General features: G+C 39.5%; 1 protein-coding gene across 1 annotated transcript in view; it reads right to left on the minus strand.

The window, feature by feature from the left end:
• Window positions 1-20,994, minus strand: part of LOC143533779 (dynamin-like protein ARC5) — a 46,329-nt gene extending 25,335 nt beyond the window's left edge. The window contains exons 1-2 of the mRNA XM_077028450.1: window positions 20,845-20,994; window positions 20,634-20,778 (exon numbers count right to left, since the gene is read on the minus strand). Coding sequence (XP_076884565.1) covers window positions 20,634-20,778; window positions 20,845-20,994 — 295 coding nt within the window. The remainder of the gene's footprint in view (window positions 1-20,633; window positions 20,779-20,844) is intronic.
• Between the last annotated feature and the right edge of the window lie 3,101 nt (window positions 20,995-24,095).

Below are 24,095 nucleotides of genomic sequence, written 5' to 3' on the forward strand. Positions count from 1 at the left end.
ATATCCTCGAGCGTAAAAGAAATGTGATGATTTCGTGGAAATCATCAACTCCGCTCGCCTCCGGGTCTAATGTAATGTACATGTTATGACCCGGGAAGAACTGTCTCTGGTGATCACCTCCGCCATCACCGCCTGCACCACCTGCTCCAGCAACAGCAGCCATATCTGCAACAAACAGGTTAAGTTAGATAAACGTCAAAGCGAATCACATGTTCACCTGTTACCATGAGCGAAGTTGTGATCAATTCTGTATAGGCGAAGTTAAAGGTGAGGCGAAGTTGGGAAACAACTTCGCTTCAACTTGAACTTCGTCTGATAATAGTTAAGTAAAATGGTCCAGGCGAAGTTACGGATAACTTCGCCTAATCACAACATCGCCTCATAAATTGTTTCAAAAATTAATAATCAGGCGAAGTTAAACCTCAGGCGAAGTTACGGATAAGTTCGCCTAAACTGTAACTTCGCCGAATTTGAATCGGCAACAGTTAAGATTTACGAACGACGTGTAGATGATGATTTCGGAGATCGAGGACTCCGAAATACATGGTTTTATGAAGTTTTAGACGTTCAAGTAGTTTACTATCACGTAAAAACAAGTTTGAAATTGGGTGTTAGAGGTTTCGAAAGACGAGGTCGAGAATCGAGTCGAAACGACCGATGATTAACCTTAAAAGACATTGATAACATGATAAACAAACCCTACACACCTTGAGTTTGATTAGAATCGAAGTAATCAAGACAGATGATTGATATCGATAAGTTCGCTGAAATTTCAGAGAGTATAAGTTCGCTGAATGTTGAATAATGAAACTGTTTGACCTATAAACTTCTTTATATAGGGTCAAAGTTAGTACAGGCGAAGTTATCGATAACTTCGCCTATTCCAGGCGAAGTTATGAACAAGTTCGCCTGTATTTACAAAACAAACCCCTATACTTTTAACAATTTTCAATAAAGTTTTAAAAACATCCTTTAAAACGGTAAATGATACGATCAAGACCAAGTAACCACATATAAAATCATACCACTACATAAGTAACGAAAATTTGAAAAATTAAAGCACACGGGATCAAATTTCAGTCTCGACAGGGACTACCATGTTTTAGAAAAGATCCGAACAGGAATCATACTAATTACGTGACTGTCACACAGATCCGTGTTCAGCTGTATTATGACATAAAGAAACAGGTTGTAAGCAGGTAATCTACTTAAAATGGTTTTCATCGTTTCTGTGATACGAGTTAGGTTCAATTAAGCTCAAAACTTAAGTGGGCAACAACTCAGAGATTATGATGCCTCCTATCTATTCTCAAGGCGTATTTGGCTTTCCCCAAGTCACCCCGAATTGACCTCAACCCGTAGTGTCTGATTAAGTAGTAATTACTCTTAGATCTTAGACTCTGCTTCCCGTTTACCTTCTTGCGTCTTGATTGACAATCATTAACATTATGAACTCTAGAATTTTTTTTTTTTTTTTTTTTTTTTTAACATGTATATACACAACTTCAAGTAGAAAATAACTGCAAGTCCCGAATCTGGATCACTGCAGTGTCTTGACACTCTATCTTCACGGGAATCAGAACACTTACGGGCTCGTGTATGACTGGGTAATCGCTTTTCTGCCTATCATTCGGAAAGATATGTATGAAGACATGCACAACTCTTAAGGAGTTTCCACATAAAATCGAGTAGATTTAGTTAGTATCACTTCTACTTTTACGCACCATAAAAAGCTACCATGACATACAATGACTGTTCTAAAGTCTTTTAGGCCTAATAACTTCACTAGTTAAGCACACAGAATCAGTATATCTATCATTTTCCAAGGTTGGATTAATTTTCTGTTAATCATAGTAAAGTAACTTCTTACGAAGTAGTAGACTTGAAAAATAATTTCATCTCCCGTAAAGAAAAATTTTAACATCAATCGCCCCGACCAAATCAAAGTCTTCAGGTGAACGGCTATCCCGAAGATCCAATGGATCAGCTGAACCGACCACATACTAGTATGTGTCCTTCTAACTAAGTATGATCGACTAATTTTCAGCGAAATAATGAAAACACATCATAAACCGCCCCGGTCACTTTCAGTCATCTGGTTAATGGCTATCCTCATATTCTACAAGTAGAAATGAGGACCAAACATATCCGAAGACATGTCCTTCAAACTGAGGCAACCGACATAATTCTAAGCGATAGTGACGTTGTTTGTTTTTTTTTTTTTTTTTTTTCATTCAAACACAAACAAATGACATGGTTACTCGGGATTGATCATCCCATTCAGCTCAACAAGGTTTTGAAATCTAGTTTTGTCAAACGCTTTCGTGAACAAGTCAGCGAAATTATCTAACATGTCAACCTTTTCAAGCTCAATCAGTTTCTTCTCAGCACAATCCCGTATAAAATGATGACGTATGTCAATATGTTTAGTTTTACTGTGCTTCACGGGATTGTTAGTTACTGAGATAGCAGCAGTGTTATCAATGCAAATAGGAGTAAGTGAGAAATTCAGACCATAATCGCGCAACTGTTGTTGAATCCAAAGAACCTGGGAGCTGCCATGTATTCTGCTTCACAGGTTGAAATTGCGACTGAGGTCTGCTTCTTGCATTGCCACGACACTAGTCTGCCACCAAGAAACTGACAACCACCAGTTGTAGACTTCCGACTCTGATTGCACCCTCCATAATCAGAATCTGTGTAAGCGACTAGCTCCAAGTCTCCTCCTCTCGAGTACCACAACCCCAGCTTCGGCTTGCCTTTGAGATATCGCAGTATCCTCTTCGCACCCTTCAAATGAGATTCTTTTAGGTTTGCCTGAAAGCGTGCACAAAGACAAACAGCAAACATTATATCAGGCCTAGAAGCTGTTAAGTACATTAAAGAACCTATTATAGCCCGATATTGGGTTGGGTCCACGTCTGCATCGTTGTCTGAATCAGCACCCAATTTGTGATTGACGCAGACTGGAGTATCATATGGAGTGCTGTCCTCCATCTTGAAGCATTTGAGAACATCATGGACATACTTCGTCTCGTGAATGAACATCCCGTCTTTCCTCTGATCAACCTGCAATCCTAAAAAGAAAGTTAGTTCACCCATAGCACTCATTTCAAATCTCTTCTTCATGACGGCCTCAAACTCCTGACACATGGAGACTTTTGATGCAGCAAAAATAATGTCGTCCACGTAGACTTGCACCAGCAGAAAGTCGCTACCCTTTCTTTTGAAGAACAATGTGCTATCAATTTTACCTCTTTCAAATTCATTCTCAAGCAAGTAATCTGATAAAGTTGAATACCAGGCACGAGGTGCCTGATGTAGTCCATACAGCGCTTTACTTAGCTTATACACGTGATCGGGAAAGTCAGGGTCAGGAAAACCCGGAGGTTGCTTAACATACACAACCTCATCGACTTTACCGTTTAGGAACGCACTCTTCACATCCAACTGAAAGACCTTCATCTCCTTATGAGCAGCAAATGCCAAAAACAGCCGAATGGCTTCCAATCTTGCCACAGGAGCAAACACCTCATTGTAATCAATCCCCTCTTGTTGATTAAAGCCTTTAACAACCAGCCTCGCCTTGTTCCTGATAACAATCCCTTTCTCATCTCTTTTACATTTGAAGACCCATTTCGTGCCAATCGCATGCACATTTCTTGGTTTTGCAACCAAGTTCCATACTTCCATTTTCTTAAACTGAGCTAACTCTTCTTGCATGGCTTCGACCCACGAGCTGTCCTTAAGAGCCATTTGATAGTTCTTTGGTTCAATTTGGCTGATAAAGCAGGTGTACAAGCACTCGTTGATTATGCCTGATTCTTTAATGCTTGTGTAAACACAGGTGTGCTCATTCAAGCCTTTTCTTGTTTGTACACCGGAGGACAGATCACCTATCACGTTCTCCAAAGGATGATCTTTGTGAATTCTCGTAGTCGGAACTGAACTGACATTCAGATTATCTTCCAAGTTCGAAGATAGCTCAACAATGGGTGATTGATGTTGAGAGTGAAACGGATTGATGAATTCCTCTTCAGTAGAGGCAGCAGGGGTATTGACAGCATTTGATGAGGAAGGTTGACATTCATCATACTGTGGTCGTTGCACCAAAGTGTCTTCCTCATCGCATATCATCTTCGTAGTAATTCTTTCCTCAACTTCTGCAAAATCCAGATAAGGTATGTTAAAAGATTTAAAAAGTCTATCATAGTCGAAAACCCCAGCGGGTTCCGAGCTTGGTTTTAGTGATTTGTAACTTGTGATATCAGTGTTACACACCACCTCAACCTTGCTGTTCGATGTATTAAAGACCCGTCTGTTGGGAGTCCCAACAACGTATCCGACTAAGATTCCTTCGTCGGCTACTTCACCAAATTTAGAATTGGTCTTTAATATCGAACATGGGGACCCGAATGGTTCAAGACCACTCAAGTTTGGCTTTCTCCCATGCATAAGTTCATAACATGTTTTATTTAATCTTTTAACAGTTAACACTCTATTAAGGATATAACAGGCTGTAGCAACAGCTTCAGCCCAGAACACCACGGGAAGTTTCGAATCAGCCAGCATGGTTCTGGCTCCTTCAATTAAGGTTCTGTTCTTCTTCTCAGCCACTCCATTTTGTTGCGGTGTATACGGTGCGCTGTATTGGTGTTCTATCCCCTTCTGTAAGCAGAAGATCTCCATTTCATAGTTCTTGAACTCAGTTCCATTGTCACTCCTGATGAATTTAACCCGTTTCCCCATGATATTCTCAACCTTGGTAATCAAATTCTTTACCATCTGCACTGTTTCATCCTTTGACTTCAGGAAATATACCCAGGAATATCGAGAGAAATCATCAGTGATCACCAAGCAATACGATGTTCCTCCTAGACTTCTTACATTCACGGGACCGAAGAGATCCATGTGAAGTAATTCTAGGGTACTGACAATTGAATTGACCTTCTTGGTGTGATGGGATTTCTTGTGTTGCTTTCCCTTTTTGCATGATAAACATTTGTCTTCAAAGTTGAAATTCTTCAAGGGAACACCCAGCACAAGCCCATTTTTGACAAGGTAGTTCATTTTCCGAAGATGAATGTGCCCCATTCTCCTATGCCACAACTCGGACTCCGATTCAGTTGCTTTTGACAGAAGACACGATTCTTCTGTGGCCATCTCAGTAGATCTCATATCCATGATATACGTATTCTTCACTCTTGGAGCCTTTATAACAATCCAATCCTCTGGTATCTTAAAACCAGGATACAACACAATCGCTTCATTCTTTGTAAAATGTACGGTGTAGTCTTTGTCACAAATCTGCGAAACACTCAGCAGATTGTGCTTCAGTTCTTCAACAAAATTTACTTTCTCCAAAGTCATCTTTCCATTCGACACCGTCCCTATTCCTGTAATTCTTCCACCGCTCTCTCCTGCGAAACTCACTCTTCCTCCTTGAACAGGTTTCAAGTCGTGTAACAATTTCTTGTTACCCGTCATGTGCCGGGAACAGCCGCTATCCACAACCCATTGATTGTTGGCAGCCCTGTTCAACTGTTCCTGCACGATTAAAGCAGATGATTAAAATCTGGGGACCCAAGACCGATTGGTCTTGGGTCGATACATTCCGTACCTTGGCTGTCCAAAGTTAGTATCATAATAATTTCTGTGAGTCCTAACAGGATACCTTCTTGTGGATTGACTATGAGGCCATCCAAACCTTCGTGAATTAAGAGAATTATTACTTAAGGTTTGGTTGTTAGTAGTGTAAAACTGAGATCTATTTTTTTGAAAACCTGGATTAGTCCATTTTCTGAAATTTGATGGGTTTTCATTTTTACCATTGTATTGGTTAGCGTTAATTCTTTTCTCAGATTTTGAAGTCCTCACACCTCTGAATTTCTGCTTCAGAGGGCAATCAGCAACAAGGTGTCCTATTTGATTACATCTAAAACAACTCCTGTGTTCAACTTTCTTATCTATAGTTGTCTTAGATGTTGAGGCTGTATTACTGCCCGTTTGTCTCACATATGGTGGGACATACGGGTTTAGTGGAGACTTCTTTTCAGGTGTTTTATTTTTCTCTCCACTTTTCGGTAACACTTCCTCTTGTTTTGTCTCACACGACTCAGAGGACTTGTCTGAGTTAGATGAGACAGGACTCGGAGCAGAAATCTTAACACTTGCAACAGGCTTACTAACTTCTGGTTCTTTAGTAGTAACTAGAACTGGAACTGTCTGACCATAGTCAACATCAACAGATTTCTGATTACTAGGGTCATAAGTGTAATTATGATTGAAAGGTGGTGGAACTTCATGATAACCAATTCCTCCCCTTTTTGGGGAACCTTGATCACTAACGAGGTGATCAAGTATAGCGGAGGAATTTCTGAATTGCTCAAGTTTCCGGTTAAGTTCCACCACTTTTACCTGGTGATCAGCTATTTGTTTTTCCCTTTCAGCTATTAGTTTGGTTTTCTCTTCTAGAACTTCATAGCTAAGATCAATCACTTGAATTTTTTCAGCAAGCTTTGCTTTAAGACTTTTAATATCCTTCTCACTAGCTTTAATTTTTACTTTGTAACTATTTTCTCTAGCTTTACTAAAATGATGATCTTCTTTTAAAGTTTTAAATTGCGCACCCAAACTAACAAACTGATCAGTTATAGTTGTCAGTTGTTCAGACAGATGTTCACACTTAGTACAAGGGAGTTCGGTACTTACCTCGGAGAGCTGGTCTGCCACATCTGCCATGTAAGCTTCATTTTCACCAGTTCCCTTCTTCTCACTATCTGCAGTTTCGATGTTTGCCAAATTGGCCTGTTCAAATACTTCTTCAACATGCAGATTCCAGTTGTACTCCTCATTCTGTCTGGAAATCATGGCTCTATAGTCATTACCACTACCACTTTGCTGTGTAGATCTGTTTTGACTGCGTTCTACACGTTCATTTTTGCATTCTTTTGCAAAGTGGCCATTCCGCTGACAGTTGTAACAGCGTACCTTCGACTTATCAAACCCTGGCCTCTCTCCGAAAAACTTCCTGCCAGTCTTCTTCATGAACCTCTTAACTCTTCTAACAATCATAGCCATCTGCCACTGCAGATCCATCTCCTCCAGATCATCAGCATCGATCTGATCATAATCTTCATCCAAAATTGCAGGATCAACAATCTTACCCTGAATGTAGTTCTCATACGAAGCAATAAAAGATGCATAGAGAGCAAACTGCTGTTCAGCAGATTTAACACTCATGGGCATCTTCGAGTAGTTGTTGTTTGACACACTTGGGGAAAAACTACTCTTGGTCGCTTGAGGTTGAGAAGCATTTGATCCTCCAGCTACAAAGCACATATCACCGTTCATGTTGAGAGATACATGTCCTTCATGTGTTGAGCTAGCGCCTGACTATCCCTTAGAGTAATAAGCAGATGATTCAGTTTTCGAACTTGATCCAGAGTTAACCTTTGCACCATACATACCCGGATCTTGAACCTGATCGGTAGGTGTCTCCTTTCGTACCATGTTCAGTTCAAACGTTCTTAGCTTGTTAACTGCTGTCTCCAGGTCATAGTCAGCAAAGTCTTTGTCTTCTCTCATCTACACAGTATACATCTCCCATTTCGATGGGAGAGCATCAAGAAGCTTTTCAACTATCTCATCTTCTTTGTAAGCAATTGAATAGTTGCTGAGTTCAGTCATCAGATGATAATATCTAGTGATGATATCATCAAGTGATTCATTTTTCAGATACTTGAAGACCGAGAATTGGGTTTTTAGAAGTTTAATTTTCGAGGCACGAATTCCCACATTGCCCTCAAACCGGTTCTCAAGTGCTTCCCAAAGCTCTCTAGCAGTTTTATACTTTCGGAAGGTGTGAAGTATCTCTTGTGGAAGAGCCATTGTAATTGCTGCATGAGCTTTGCTTTCTGCCTCATACATTTTCTTCTCTTCTTCCTCCATCTCTTTGTATTTTTTGATCTGATCACGACCCTCATACTCAGCAGTAGGTGGAATGTAACCAACTTGTATGCACACCCACATCTTGGCATCTTGATACTTGACATATTGTTCAAAACGATCTTTCCACGCTACATAATCAGTTTTCTTAAGCATCTTAGGTGCCTTTGTAGCCGAACCCGCTTCTACTTCCATCTTTACCAGTTCGGTAATGTTTATCGAAGACATTTTTCTCAAAACTCAAAGAAATCCGAAAATAAAAATTTTATTTTCAAACAGCACTGTAGGCGAAGTTGTGGATAACTTCGCTTAAAACTTAACTTCGCGTGAATTTGTAACTCCGCTCACTTACTTAAATTCACCGGATTGGCGAACTTGAGAATAACTTCGCTTAAGTTGAGCGAACTTGGGAGGTAGGCGAAGTTGTGGGTAACTTCGCTTGAGGTAAGCGAACTTGAAGAGGTAGGCGAAGTTGTGGATAACTTAGCTTAACCTTATATCTTCGCTGAAACCCTACGAACAGTGACGGCAACTTCGCCTGATGAACACGAACTTTTTGCAGATTAGATTTCTGGGTTTTTTCGAGGTTTGTGAAGGTGTTATGGGTTGTTTATGATTGTAGGAGGTGAGTATAGCACAAAAACTCATAAAACTCGTCCCGCGAATAGTCGAACGGAACGATTTCTATACCCGCGTGATAATCCCGAACCACACAATCGAGCAAAAGCTCTGATACCAATTGTAGGTTCCCAGCCGGATCTACACGAGATATCGCGTTCTACGTAGGTGCGGAATCCCTACGTAAGACGTTACGAGTATAGAAAACAATACGAGCTAACACACGATACGATAACCAAACACACGTTGTATTCCAACCGTAAACACGTGATACTATGATCACTGATACAAAACTCTCTGACTCGAATACACGAATAAACTCTAACTTTATTAACTTCTTTTGAATAAGCCGTATACAAATGGCTTATATAGACACGACAACTTCGCCTGGCATGTTCAGGCGAAGTTGTCCCTAACTTCGCTTGTCTAACAAGTTCGCCCATATAAGCGAACTTGTTAGTAACTTCGCTTACATACAAAACTCAAATCTAACTAACACGATTACAGACACTCGACACTGAACTACTGACATCATGCACCAACATATAAAAACCTTAAAAATGAACTATTTTCATATAACTGAGTTAAACAAGTAAAAATAAATCATCCGAAAATAATTCGGATGATTTGGGTAATTTTAAACGATTTAACAGTTTCCGGTGCACTAAAGACGGAAACGGGTCCCGTGGCCAATCGGGGCGTCTAAACCGAGCTCTAATTTCACAACTTTAATTAAATTATCAGTCAACCACTATTTTCGGGTCGTGTGTGACCAAACTCATTTTTGAAACGTAAAAAAAACGGATAACCGTGCTAGGCACGCAAAACGGGAAAAACGACTAATAGAAATTTGACTAGTGAACTCTAAACGATATCACAATCTGAGTCCGGAGAAGTGATTCTGGGTTAACATTGCCCCCGGAATGGGTACAGTACTGGGTTAACAGTGTCTCCAGATGTCCCTAGAAGTGTTTCTGGGTTAACATTGCCCCCGGAACGGGTACAGTACTAGGTTAACAGTGTCCCCAGATGTACCGGTTAACACGGTTAAAGCTATATTAATAGTGATTGTATAGTAACGATCGTAGGGATCATATTACAGATTGGACGTGTTAACTGATAATGACTGTTGTTACCTGCTTGCATGTGCTAAGGTGAGTTTCACGAGCCCCTTTTTCTGAATTGTTTTTAAATATTTTCCCGGGGCGGAAAGCATGTTACTATTGAAATGTTTAAGTACATACTGAACGCATGGATTTGCGTGTATTTATAAATATTTGATTGTACGGGAATCGTACGGAACGGGTACAGTACTGGGTTAACAGTGTCCCCAGATGTCCCTAGAAGTGTTTCTGGGTTAACATTGCCCCCGGAATGGGTACAGTACCGGGTTAATAGTGTCCCCAGATGTCCCTAGAAGTGTTTCTGGGTTAACATTGCCCCCGGAATTAGTACAGTACTGGGTTAACAGTGTCCCCAAATGTCCCTAGAAGTGTTTCTGGGTTAACATTGCCCCCGGAATGGGTACTGTACCGGGTTAACAGTGTCCCCAGATGTCCCTAGAAGTGTTTCTGGGTTAACATTGCCCCCGGAACGGGTACAGTACTGGGTTAACAGAGGTTTCACTTGTGGGCTCAGCATAATTTCATCGATAATATTATATTTTGATAATGATTTATCATGGTTTACTCAAATTTTGAAACTCACCAACTATTCGTAGTTGACCCGTTTTCTCACATGCTTTTCAGGTACAATTAAGATGAAGTGACTACTTACGTGCTAAGTGCTTGATGTGTGTAAGATTTGCGTTCGGGATGTTAGGATACATTATAATAAATAGAATTATGTATCGTATTGTATGATGTGTGTATCACCTAGACGGTAATGAAATACGAGATAATGTAGTTTGAAGTATATTAATGTATTCAGTTTTCTTTATAAACAATGTGGTTGATATCAGAGGTGTCTGTTGAATCCCGTTTACGTTTCCGCTGCTGTTACGGGGTGTTACAGAACTTGGTATCAGAGCCATTGGTTATAAAGAATTAGGATGTCTTTAAAAGATACCTAAAATATAACCAGTAGCTCAAGTATTATAGGATCTGAATATCAACTAATAATTTATAGTGACGAGATCTAGAAGAACTTGGATGGACAAGTGATTATTATGGTCCGGAACATAATAACAGACTTGTCCGCACGAGGGAATTCAGGGGAAGTCACGGGGTACATTAATAGGTAAAAATGGCAACATATGTGTAAAGTATATAATATTATTTATGCGTGCTAATGTGTATATATATGTATGTACATATCTTGTGGGTACATGTATTGAGAAATAGGACCCGGATAAGGAACCGGGGGATGAAATAATAAAAGTACCGAGGATGCTGAAATTTCTAGAGCATCGGTTGATGATAAGTCTGACTTATCGGGCCATAGTTATGATAGTACCAAGTTAGATCTCCCGTTGGACATTAACAAGAAATATTAAGTAACCGTCACTCCCAACCAAAATTGATAAATCCCTTACCCTACCAACACCGGTACTGTATATCCTAATAACCCCCTATGTTCACCCGAACCGCCGACCCTCACGTACGGATGAACTTGTACCTGAACCCATTCTTATTCCATTAAGGTAAATAAATAAATAAATAAATAAAAAAAAATAAAAAAAAATAATAATAATAAATTTGATAATAAATGAGAAGATAAAAATAATATATAGAAATATATATATATATGGATTTTTCACTCTCACACATATGAGTCATACCACCTCCAGATCGAAAATCACCGATTTTAGCAAACCTAGAACGCCTGAGGACATTGACTGAGCAAGCGATAGAGTTTCCCATACTAGTAATTGATAATATTTGAAGGCAACATGGGTTGCGCGATTACCTTGAACCTTGCAACTCCCTATGTTAACCTTACATCTGTTAGATGCCTATACCCATGTATACTCGAATAGAATGATTACCTATACACAAAGAGGTGTTGGAACCATTATAGCATAGTTGGTTGTTCGTTCGTAGGTGGTATACCGTGTATGCCGAATATACGAATGGACACGGATATTATAACTCCGTGGCACGTAATCGTTTGGTGCTCACGGTGAGCATGTATCGGTTATGCTGACATGCAGAAGGATATTGAAATCAAGCGTATTAAAACATTAATCCTTATTGAGAAAGATCTATATGTCAGTTGGTGACAAGGGTTATGAAACATATTTAAACGTTAACCGATGTCATGTTAAGTCCCTATGTTATTATATTTGTGGGACATATATACTAGATACTGGTATGTGTAATATGTATGATAATATTTGGTGTGTATGTGTACCTGCTGTTATGATTGAGCTGGTAACGAGTTATACGGTGAGATTAGTATTGATTACTGCGTACGGGATGGGTACGGCAGAATGACATAAAAAGAGTAACTCCAATGATGGAGATTGATATGATTCAGTTAATTGCTCAAAGATAGCAGATGATGATACCGAATGTCGTATCACAGATCATTGCTAGTGTTGATGCAAATGTGATCGCAGAATTATAGACCGAGCAATCACATGAATATGAATATTTCAATTCTTAGTGGTATTACTAAGAGTGATAATATCCCACCGGATACTATTATGACTACAAGTATTAATTATAAACTAAACATGAATAGTAGTCGTAATGAATTAGATCTGGTATGAAGGATATGTTTGTTGGTTGTGTTAAGGAAATTATTAATAGTTTACTGATGGTAAAGGGAGGAATAGATTAGCGAGTGGATAGAAAAGATCGAAATGGTTAAGGATATTGGTAAGAGTCTAGAACATTGTGTAGTGAAATATGCTACAGATATGTTGGTAGATTATGTTGTATCGTGATGGAACACGATGGTACAAAATTATAGTTAGAAAATTATTACTCAGACGAGATGGTCAGAATTTAAAATTCTTGTGCTAGATCACTTTTATTCGAGTAATTAAGTTCAGAGATTGGAAACTGAGCTATGGAAGATAGAAATGTTGTGTGCTGATCACTTAGAACACGCTAATCGTTTGAAGGAATTGTCATGTCTGGTAACATGGCTAATTACTCCTGAAACTAAGCGAAGTGAGCGCTATATTGGGAACTAACTCCATCGATAAGGAGTATAGTCAACCCTGTAAAATATACAACCTTTGGAAGGGTTGTGTCACAAGCTAGCATTGATATATTTGACTCTATGGGAAGCGGACTGGAAGGACGTTAGGTGAGACGTCGAGTGTTAAAAAAAAAAGAGAAATGATAAAGGTATAGTGCAAGATAGGCTTTTGAATAAGTAGGTATGTCCTACAACCCAGAATTATACTAAGACTAGTTCTGGTGTGAAAACATGAGCCGCATGAAGGGTCCTTCCCTAAATGTGGAAAATATGGTTATCGGCAGGAAGAAGAATGTCGAGTGATAGTAGGCCACAGGTGTGGTAAAGATGGACGTAATGCCCCAATTGTAGAACCAATTGAAGCCATGTGAACCGGCAACCCCAACCTATTCGTGTACAACCACTCCGAACCCAACAACTTCAATAACAATCCACCCAAAGAAATCAAATTATGCCAAACAAATGTACTTGCTATGAATGTGGCAGTACAGAACGTTTCAAGAGAAATTGCCCAAAGTTGAACCAAGATGTCGTTGGAAGACGAACATCATGACAAGCATCAACCTCTGATCAAGCAAGGAGCCGTACTTTTGTGAGAAATTCGAATAAAGCACGTCATGATCCAAAGGTGGTATTAAGTATGTTGTAGTTTTAAATCAATAGGCTTCGGTGATATTTTTACGGTCGCCGATAGAAGTTAGTTCCTGTTAACCTTCTACCATTTGGAAGGATACCGATTAGGGAAACTATAGAACCCTATACTATAGAATCGCTAACGGTAAATCCCTAATGGTTAACTAAATTGTTCGGAATTTTCCTATTATTCTGAACGATTAACATTTCCTTATTAACCTACGACCAGTAAAGTTAAGAAGTTTTGACGTAATAGTTAACATGGATTGGCTAACTCAACATGAAGCTGAAATCAAATATGAAAAGAAGATGATTAGAAGCTCCCTTTCTGACGATGAAGCGATTAGATACAGAGAAAAGTGTACGATTTAAAAGAAAACATATAGAAGACATCCCGGTGGTACGCGAATTTCCACAAGTTTTCCAAGAAGAACTTCCTGGATTACCGCCAACCCGACGGGTCGAATTCAGAATCGATTTAATGCCTCAAGCTGGCCCTGTTGCTAAAGCACCCTACCGACTTGCACCAACTGAAATGCAAGAATTATTGAATAAGGTTTTATACGACCTAGTTAGTCACCATGGGGTGCACCAGTGTTATTTGGGAAATGAAGGACGGAAGTGTTAGGATATGTATTGATTAGGGAGAATTGAATAAAGTGACGATCAAGAATAGGTATTCACTTCTTCGAAGTAAATGATCTGTTTGACCAACTGCAAGGGGCGATTCATTTTAGAAAATTGATCTTAGATATAGTCATCACCAAATGAAAAATCCAAGAGGAGGACGTTGCAACAACAGCGTTTCGGACTCGTTACGGCCATTATGAATTCTTATTTATGCCTTTCGGGCTAACAAATGCGCCGGCAGTGTTCATGGACCTCATGAATCGAGTCTGTAAACCCTACCTCGACAAATTCGTCATCGTGTTTATTGACGATATTTTGATCTACTCGAAAAGTAAAGAAGAGCACGAGCAACACTTAAGAATAATTTTAGAACTTCTGAATCAGGAGAAGTTGTATGCAAATTTCCCCAAGTGTAACTTCTGGTTACAAGAAGTGCAATTCCTCGGTCACGCTGTAAACCATCAAGGAATACACGTTGATCCGAGTAAGGTAGAAACCATTAAAATTGGCAGTCACCCAAGGCGCCAAAGGAAATGCGCCAATTTTTAGGACTAGCCGGAGACTATCAGCGGTTTATTGAAGAATTTTTAGCATTACCCAAATCATAATCCTTTGTACGACGCAAATGTACAAATTTTATAGATGATAAGAGACCGCAGCCTCATATTCATCGAAGATGGGTCGAGTTGTTAAGCGATTATGACTGTGACATCCGTTATCACCCCGGCAAGGCTAACGTCGTAGCCGATGCCTTGAGTAGGAAAGATCGGGTTAAGCCATTGCGAGTGCGAGCGCTGGGGATGATAGTCCAGTCAAACCTTTCGGACCTGATTCGAGTCGCTCAACGTGAGGCGTTGAAAGAGGAACAATTGGAAAAGGAGGAACTTTACGGCAATGAGAAGAATTTCGAACAGCGCGTGGACGAAATTCTCTATTTCAAAAATCGGGTTTGGATCCCGACCCTCCATGACCTTCGTGAATTAATCATGAACGAAGCGCATAGATCGAAATATTCCATACATCCGGGATCGGATAAGATGTACAAGGATGTGAAGGAGATCTACTGGTGGCCGGGTATGAAAAAGGATATAGCAACGTATGTCGGTAAGTGTTCGACTTGTGCGAGAGTTAAGGCGGAGCACCAGAAACCCTAGGGGATGTTACAACAACCGGAAATTCCCGAATGGAAGTGGGAGCAAATCACGATGGATTTTGTGACACATCTCCCTAAGACGTCCCGAGGACATGATGCAATTTGGGTAATCGCAGATCGATTAACCAATCCTCGCATTTCATCCCAATCTATGACGATTACCACAATGAATTCTCGCCCAAATTCATGATGGTGAAATGGTATCTCGTCGTAGAGTACCATTTTCAATTATCTCAGATCGAAATAGTCATCCTACTTCCATTATTGGAAGGCGGGGAAGGAAGCATCGAGAGCTTGAAGCTTTCTATGGGTGAAGTAATTATCACCAAATTGTTAAATTGAAAATGGGCGTCACTCAAGCCATAAGATTTGAATTGATTCGAGAATCAACCAATCGGAATTATAATATTTAAGATAAGTTTAAAGCAGCGCGAGATTGGCAAAGGATTTATGCCAACATTCAAAGAAAACCATTGTCACTGGAAAAAGGTGACAAGACATTTTTTTTAAGGCATCACCTTAGAGAGGTGATATGAGGTTTGGCAAAACCGAAAATAGCTCCTTAATATTGGACCTCATGAGACTATCTCCATGATTGGTCATTTAGTTTATCGATTTAAGTACTTCAGGGGCTAAGTACTATACATGATGTTTTGCCATGTACACGGATTGAAAAGTACCTAAGCGATGAGGCAACGAAAGTACTAGTAGTGGAGGTACTCATAGAAAACATGCTTGATATCATAAATAATTCTGTAGAGATAGTAGACGGGAAAACTAAACAGTTTGGACACACCAAGCTTTATTGATTAAGATTAAGTGGAATTCACAGTGAGGACCAGATTATACTTGGTAACGCGAGGGTGAATTCTGAAGGAAAAACCCCCACCTTTCTCTCGGAAGGGGATAGTGGGCGTGTAAAATTTCGAGGACGAAATTTCTTAACGGGGGGAGAATGTAACGATTCCGACTAAACCAGGTATACCCTAACCGGTAGACAATAGTTACGTTATATTTAATGTCGGGTACATGAATTACCATAGTAATTATACGAGAATACATGGTTCACTGTATTGATTGTACGTGAATATATAATTCATCGTATTGAATATGCGATTAATCGATCGATAATTATTGAAACCCGAACGAATCGAGGGTTCAATTATAGACGATATCTATAATATTTAGTGATTTTACGAAGCATTAATGCTTCGGGATAAGTAAAGTACGGCACAGAAAAAGAATTCAGATTTAATGGTGCGTCGGTGCGTTAAACGAAACCTTTAGTACCAAACCAAGCAAAAGACGATCGATCAAGCCGAAAAAGATGCGCAATTATTAATAATATGATGTTTTAAGTTAATGAAAGTCATGGTTTAAGTTTTTAAAGTTTTAAATCGGTTTATATAAATTTCATTTTTTTTAGCCGAAAACGACCGTTTTAGCCTCGTTTTAAGCCGAATTAAACATTTAACCGAAAAACGAACTGAACCAGATTATCCAAAACATTATCCGGATTTCCGAAATCCAAACATGTGGCTAAGATTGGAGAAGTGGGTCCCACCCCACCTCCCCTTTACATCCCGATCGGAACAAGGGCACACCCCATAGTCTTTCATTTCTTTTTTTCATCAAACCTTTGCAAGATCTTTCCTTCCTCTCCACTTCATGAACTAAAAACCGAGATTTTAGCAAGAAAACCGAGGTAAAAAGTCGAGTTATTTACGTTTCCATCTTCGTTTCTTGAGTTTATTTGCAAGAAAATGAGGTTTCAAAGATGAAAACCGATTCTTGCATGATCACGTGATGTATACGGGTTATACAAGGGATCTTGGTCCAAGAAAGGAGTTAAACGAACCAAAAACGAATTTTTACGGTTTAAACTTTAGTTTTGAAACAATAACCGAAACTATAGTGTAAGAGGCTTGATTGTGAGTGTAACTTGCTTGGTATTGTGGTATGTTGATTGTAGGTTCTGTATTTAGTGGTAGATAAGGCGGAAAGACGAGTTTGTAGCTTGTAGTGGCGGAAAACGAAAGGTATATTCGGTTTATGTTCGGTTAAGAGTTTTTGGACAGATTGTTGACGGTTTAGAGTTAGGTCATGAAATTTGACAGAGGTGTTAAACACATGAAAATAAGAGTTCTGTGAAATTTGGTTAATTTTTGGACAAATGATGAATATTTGGTGAATTTAATGCTCGGTTTTGGCTAAAAATGGTGAAAAATAGTTAAATATCATGAAAAATTCTGGAAAATTGCAGATAAGCTTTTTATATCATGTAAAAGTCACACACAAAATTTTAACATGACAGTACGTGATATAAGCTTTTTATATCATGTAAAAGTCACACACAATATTCAAATCCATATTTATAACATGACAGTACGTGCAATATCCGAAGATCGCTCACGTACATACAAGCCCTCATCCTTACATTACACACAATATTCATATCTATTTTATTAACCTGAAAGTACGTGCAATATTCGAAGATCTTTTACGTACTGACAAACAATCATCTTTACATTACATACAATATTCAAATCCATATTTATAACATGACAGTACGTGCAATATCCGAAGATCGTTCACGTACCGACAAGCAATCATATTTACATTACATACAATATTCGAATCCATATTTATAACATGACAGTACGTGCAATATCCAAAGATCGTTCACGTACTGACAAAAAATCATTCCCATTTAAGACATATATACATAACATATAAATCATTTATGGCATACACTTACCAATTTTGGGTAAGTGTATTAACTATCACATCGAGTATGCACACAGCCCCGAAAACATAACCAGGAATGGGGCTAGAAACTCACATGAATCCTGCTACGTTCACCGATAGTAGTTAATCCTTTCTTTAGCTGGCACGGCTAACTGTATAACGATTACACATATTAATTAACTATTACTATCTATATCGCATTTCTGTTCTATTTACAACCCTCAAAGAACGGGGGTCCGGGGGCAGCGCCCCTGGCAGCAAGGTTCTAGGGGCGGCAGCCCCTAGCAGGGTCCAAGGGGCAGAGCCCCTGGCTGGGGTCGAGCTGCTAGGTCAGCTTGGAAAAATTTTATTTCTATTAACTGTTTTAACACATTTTCCATTAGAAAATTAAATTATTATTTAATTAGCTAACTAAATCTTTATAACGAATTAAGCCTGATTAGTGGTCTAATTCGCTATTCAGGTTCGTTATCTCATCATAACTTGATTCGCAGTCTAGTTCGTTACAAAATCCTCCTTCATTCGCTATCTGATTCGTTATCTCTATCTTCATCTGATTCGTTACCCAGACACAGCCTAATTCGTTATCTGAATTAGGACGAATGGTGAGTAACGAATCGCTGGATTTGTTATTTGAACATAACGAACTGGGTAGCTAATTCGCTATCTTGACAGCGAGTAACGAACTACCTGGTTAGTTATCTTAATTATAACGAATCGTCTAGTTCTTATCCAGACTTTGACTCACGGGTCAAGGTCAAAATCGTCAAGAACTATAACAGTCAACAGACCTTAGATCTGCAATTAAACCTTCAATTCTTAAGGAAATATCATGATTTTGGTATCATTGGAATTGTCTATGCAGCGCCTACAAACCCTAACCATCAAATCGCCAAACTTCCGTGTTTAAGGGGGGCGATTTGAGCACACACCCTACGGCTCATTTAGAGATCGATTAACCCATCGAATGTTAACCAATTTCAGTAAGATTTGATGTGTTAGGCTCGTTTTCATCATTCACATACAGATCTATGATTTCCCAACTAATCTGAACCCTAATGAATGATTCCTAATTATGAACGTACCTTAAACGAGTTGAAATACGAGCACGGTTAAGCCTTGATGTTGTTTTGGTTCTTCACGACGACCTAGCACCAACGTGTTCAGTTTTCTACCTTCGGATCTTGGCTCGGGTTTTTGGATAATGTTTGTGTGTTTCTCAAGGTGTAGGCTATGGTGTAGAGATAGATAATAATGGAAAGGATTAGGGTTTAAGGGGTATTTATACTCCCTTAAGCCCATGGACCTAAAGCCCATCTTTCCGTTTTGGTCCATCTTTAATTCTATTAACCAAGCCCGCTACCCCTAAAGCTTTATTATCATATTATCCCACTAACTCAAATAATTCACCCGACGCAGGTATAACATTAAATATTATTCTAGAATTTTCGGGATGTTACAAGTCTTCCCTCCTTAAAGAGGTTTCGTCCCCGAAACGTAACTTATTCCTTGCAGGAAGAACACTTCTTGCATTTCCTTGGATCGTCTTTGCTTTATGGGTTACCCTTCTTACTCTTGATTTGTAGTTACCAAGCTGTGTTCATGTGCTTTAGCTATTTAAGGTAGCTTGTCCATGAGACCCTCGATGTTACAAATCTCGTCTCGCCCTTTCAAGGGACCATGTTTCATCCTACTTAACACTATTAGTGAAGATAACATTTATCACAACACAACAATCATTCATGACCAAAATCAACTCATAACAGTCTCTTAGCCTAATTAATTCAGACAGCTCTAGTCTAATCTTTAAAATAATATATAAAACACGCATTAAGTCATTGATAATTAAAACACATATTAAAACTTATGGCTATTAACTAGCCTTCTTGAACGGTCCTTCTAAGCATAATGAGGAGACTATTAAACCTCAAGCATTCTTCTCTGCTTCATGTCCTTCCTTCGGCTTCCTGCAATCCCTTGCTAGGTGTCCACGCCCTCCACAGTTGTGACACCTATGATGATCTTTGCACTCCCAAGAGGAATGTCCTGCTCTTCCACATCTGTAGCAAACACCTAATCCCATTCTGCACTCTCCCGGGTGTCTCTTCCCACATTTTTCGCAAGCGGTGAACTCCTCCTGCCTTGCCTTCTTCCTACGTGGATCCACCTCATTTGCTTCATTTGGTTCTAGGGTTGGGTTCTTTTTCTTCGGTTCCGTTTCTCCTCTTCACAGATGGCAAGGTCCTCATAAACCATCTCGACCAATTCCACTGCCGAGTCAAATGTTGCGGGTTTACTAGCCTTAACCAAAACGCGAACATTCCATGGAAGTACCCTTACGTAACACTTGATCCTCTTAGCTTCGGTATTCACCATGTCAGGTACCAACGTAGACATGCGGTTGAATTCAGTAGTATACTCCAGTGTGTCATCTTTCCCGCTTTCAAGTTCAGGAACTTCATCTCCACTCTTTCGACTTCAGTATCAGCGCAGAACCTCTTCATCACCAACTCCTTTAGGTCATTCCATCTCATCGACTTAACCTCTTCTCGGGTCTTCCTTTGTTCCATAGTTTCCCACCAGTACATAGCCTCATCTTCAAATGACTGAGTGGCGTAACCCACTGCTTGGTCGGGACGACACTCGCTAATTCGGATAATCTTGTCCATAGTGGTTAACCATTGGAGAGTAGTGATTGCGTCTCCTAGACCAGTCAGCTTTGGCGGGTCACACCCTTTGAAGGACTTGTAGTTACACCCATCTCGGCCTCCCTTTCCATCATCAAATTTCACAGATCCAGCTTCACCCGAGTCACCTTTCTCTCTTTCACCATCTTTCTTACCATTTAACCCTGACCCTTCAGCGGTTCTCCCATGGCTTCCAACAGATCCCTCGGGATTCTGGTTCTTCACAGCAGCGGCTACAACTTGAACAATGGCTGCTTGAATCGCAGGGTCAAGTTGAACCCCTTCGTTGTTGCTCGGGTTTCCTGCAGCTGCACTTCCATCGTCTCCGGTGTTGGAAGATGTTTCTACCAAGGGTTGTCGGACAATACGAGGCCTGCCACGACGTCCAGTGCGACCTCCGGTTCCAGCAATCTCCCCAGCTCCAGCCATTCGTATTCTAAAAGGGGAAAACACAATCGGTGTCAAGCACGACCCCCTCATACCATTTAACACCATTTTCTAGCACGACATTTTATCATCACATAAATAATCATCTGAACTCAATATATTGCACGTCATAGATAAGCATAAGTTTTAAACCTTAACACAGAACAAGTTCTTAGGTAATCATACTTAAAACGAAATTTAAACTATTGTCTAAACAATTATTCCTTCATCAAACTCTCCTCTCTGCAGTTTTCCTTTGCCTATGATCTTATCCCTTTCGCGCATCCAGCCTCCGTTCCCTTGCACTTCCTTTCCTTGTTATCAGTTTTTCCGCATCTGTAGCACGCGGGCCTTGCAGTGCATTCAGGAGCATAATGCCCCACCTCTCCACACTTGTAACAGGCATTCGATCCAAGCCTGCACTCTCCACCATGAGCTTTACCACACTTATGACAAACGTTGGTACCCCTACCCCATCTGGAGTCACCACTGTGCATCTTTTCTCACACTTTGCATGTTTCCTTGTTTTCTCTCTTCTGTGTCTTCCTCCTTGCATGCTCCCCGACATCTGCGGATCGTTTGTTTCCTTTCGCTCCTCCTTCATTGCCATCACCTTTCTCACCGTTTTCTCCTGTCATCTCAGTGGTCTTTGCATGTCCTTTGGCAGACTTTCCAGGACATAATTTCTTTACTGTAGCAGCTACTGCTTGAATAATGGCTTCATGAACAACAGGATCCAGTTGATACCCTTCATCGCTGGTTGGTCCTTGCAGAGTTTCACTTTCCTTCTTTCTCGTGGTAGTAACTGGTTCTTCAGAAGGTTCCCGTACAACATGTGGCCTACCAGGACGTCCAGTATGACCTTCTTTACCAACAAACCTTCTTGCTCCCGTCATTCGTATTCTATAAGGAAACACAAACGTTATCACTCTAGGAATTATTTAGCACATGGTTCGTAAAGTAAGTAGTTAATGACGTTGATCAAGTGTAAATAACTATTTGCATTACTCCTCAGGTTCTACATACTTCCCTTTATGATTTCACTTGTGCTAGTTCCTACTTTCAAACAATTAATCAATCAAACAATCAAGAAATCCTATCCCTAACCTGCCTATATCTTTCCGTTAAAAATTAAACGAACATCTTAATACATTACTTAATATACTTTACCGTTACTGGGCTTGCTTGAGTGACACATGGCTATCTTGAACTGGCATATTCTTTATTTTCTTACTAAAATCCCATTATCTGTTCGAGTCTAAGCATGTAGGATGCTTAAATCTCTCGAACTTTACTCTGATACCAACTTGTAAGGACCCGAACCCGGTAGCCCTACTTTAGCGTTGGATTTATTCATAAACACAGTTCTACAAATAAGAGTTTATTAAAACTTTCGCGGAAACGTTAATTTAAATCATTCGTTACAAAACATTAAATCCTTTCTTTAAAACTATGATAATAAACATCATATTTAAAACACCATTTCTTTCATCTTCAGATGCCAGCCGCTCAATCCGTACCATGTGCCAACCTCATGCTAGCTCTTTAATCATATTCACCTGCGTGCATACTAAAAGTCAGCTACGCTGAGTGAGTTCTAGTTAATCAGGCGACATACAATACGTACACATATCTTACACACATACATATCTTAACCTTGTATAAATATCCATAAGAGGAACGTCACTTAATATCTATTAAAAGAACCATGGCTATTGCCCGTGCTATATATATATTCCATAGATGGACGCTCTGTATAAATTCTCCATAAAAGGACGCTCTATATACTTCCATAGAAGGAACATCCTATATATTTCCATAGAAGGAACACTATTCTTTCCATTAAAGGAACACTCTGCTTTCCATTAAAGGAACACTATGCTTTCCATTTAAGGAACATTGTACTTTCCATTAAAGGAACACTATGCTTTCCATTAAAGGAACACTGTGCTTTCCATTAAAGGAACACTGTGTTTTCCATTAAAGGAACACTGTGCTTTCCATTGAAGGAACACTCAATTTGTATTATCCGTAGAAGGAACTATGTAGATAATTTATTATTTAATATCCATATAAGGAGACAATCACTATACTTGGCAATACATGCAATATCCGAAGATCGTTCACGTACCGACAAGCAATCATCTTTACATTACATACAATATTCAAATCCATATTTATAACATGACAGTACGTGCAATATCCGAAGATCGCTCACGTACCTACAAGCCCTCATCTTTACATTACACACAATATTCATATCTATTTTATTAACCTGACAGTACGTGCAATATCCGAAGATCGTTCACGTACTGACAAACAATCATCTTTACATTACATACAATATTCAAATCCATATTTATAACATGACAGTACGTTCAATATCCGAAGATCGTTCACGTACCGACAAGCAATCATCTTTACATTACATACAATATTCAAATCCATATTTATAACATGACAGTACATGCAATATCCAAAGATAGTTCACGTACTGACAAACAATCATTCCCATTTAAGACATATATACGTAACATATAAATCATTTATGGCATACACTTACCAATTTTGGGTAAGTGTATTAACTATCACATCGAGTATGCACACAGCCCCGAAAACATAACCAGGAATGGGGCTAGAAACTCACATGAATCCTGCTACGTTCACCGATAGTAGTTAATCCTTTCTTTAGCTAGCACGGCTAACTGTATAACGATTACACATATTAATTAACTATTACTATCTATATCGCATTTCTGTTTTATTTACAACCCTCAACGAACGGGGGTCCGGGGGCAGCACCCCTGGCAGCAGGGTTCTTGGGGCGGCAGCCCCTAGCAGGGTCCAAGGGGCAGAGCCCCTGGCTGGGGTCGAGCTGCTAGGTCAGCTTGGAAAAATTTTATTTCTATTAACTGTTTTAACACATTTTCCATTAGAAAATTAAATCATTATTTAAATAGCTAACTAAATCTTTATAACGAATTAAGCCTGATTAGTGGTCTAATTCGCTATTCAGGTTCGTTATCTCATCATAACTTGATTCGCAGTCTAGTTCGTTACAAAATCCTCCTTCATTCGCTATCTTGTTCGTTATCTCTATCTTC

The sequence above is a fragment of the Bidens hawaiensis genome, unplaced genomic scaffold (genome assembly GCF_021521415.1).
Source record: "Bidens hawaiensis isolate Kalapana, Puna unplaced genomic scaffold, B.hawaiensis_p1.1 tig00009904_1, whole genome shotgun sequence".
Taxonomy (NCBI): Eukaryota; Viridiplantae; Streptophyta; class Magnoliopsida; order Asterales; family Asteraceae; genus Bidens; species Bidens hawaiensis.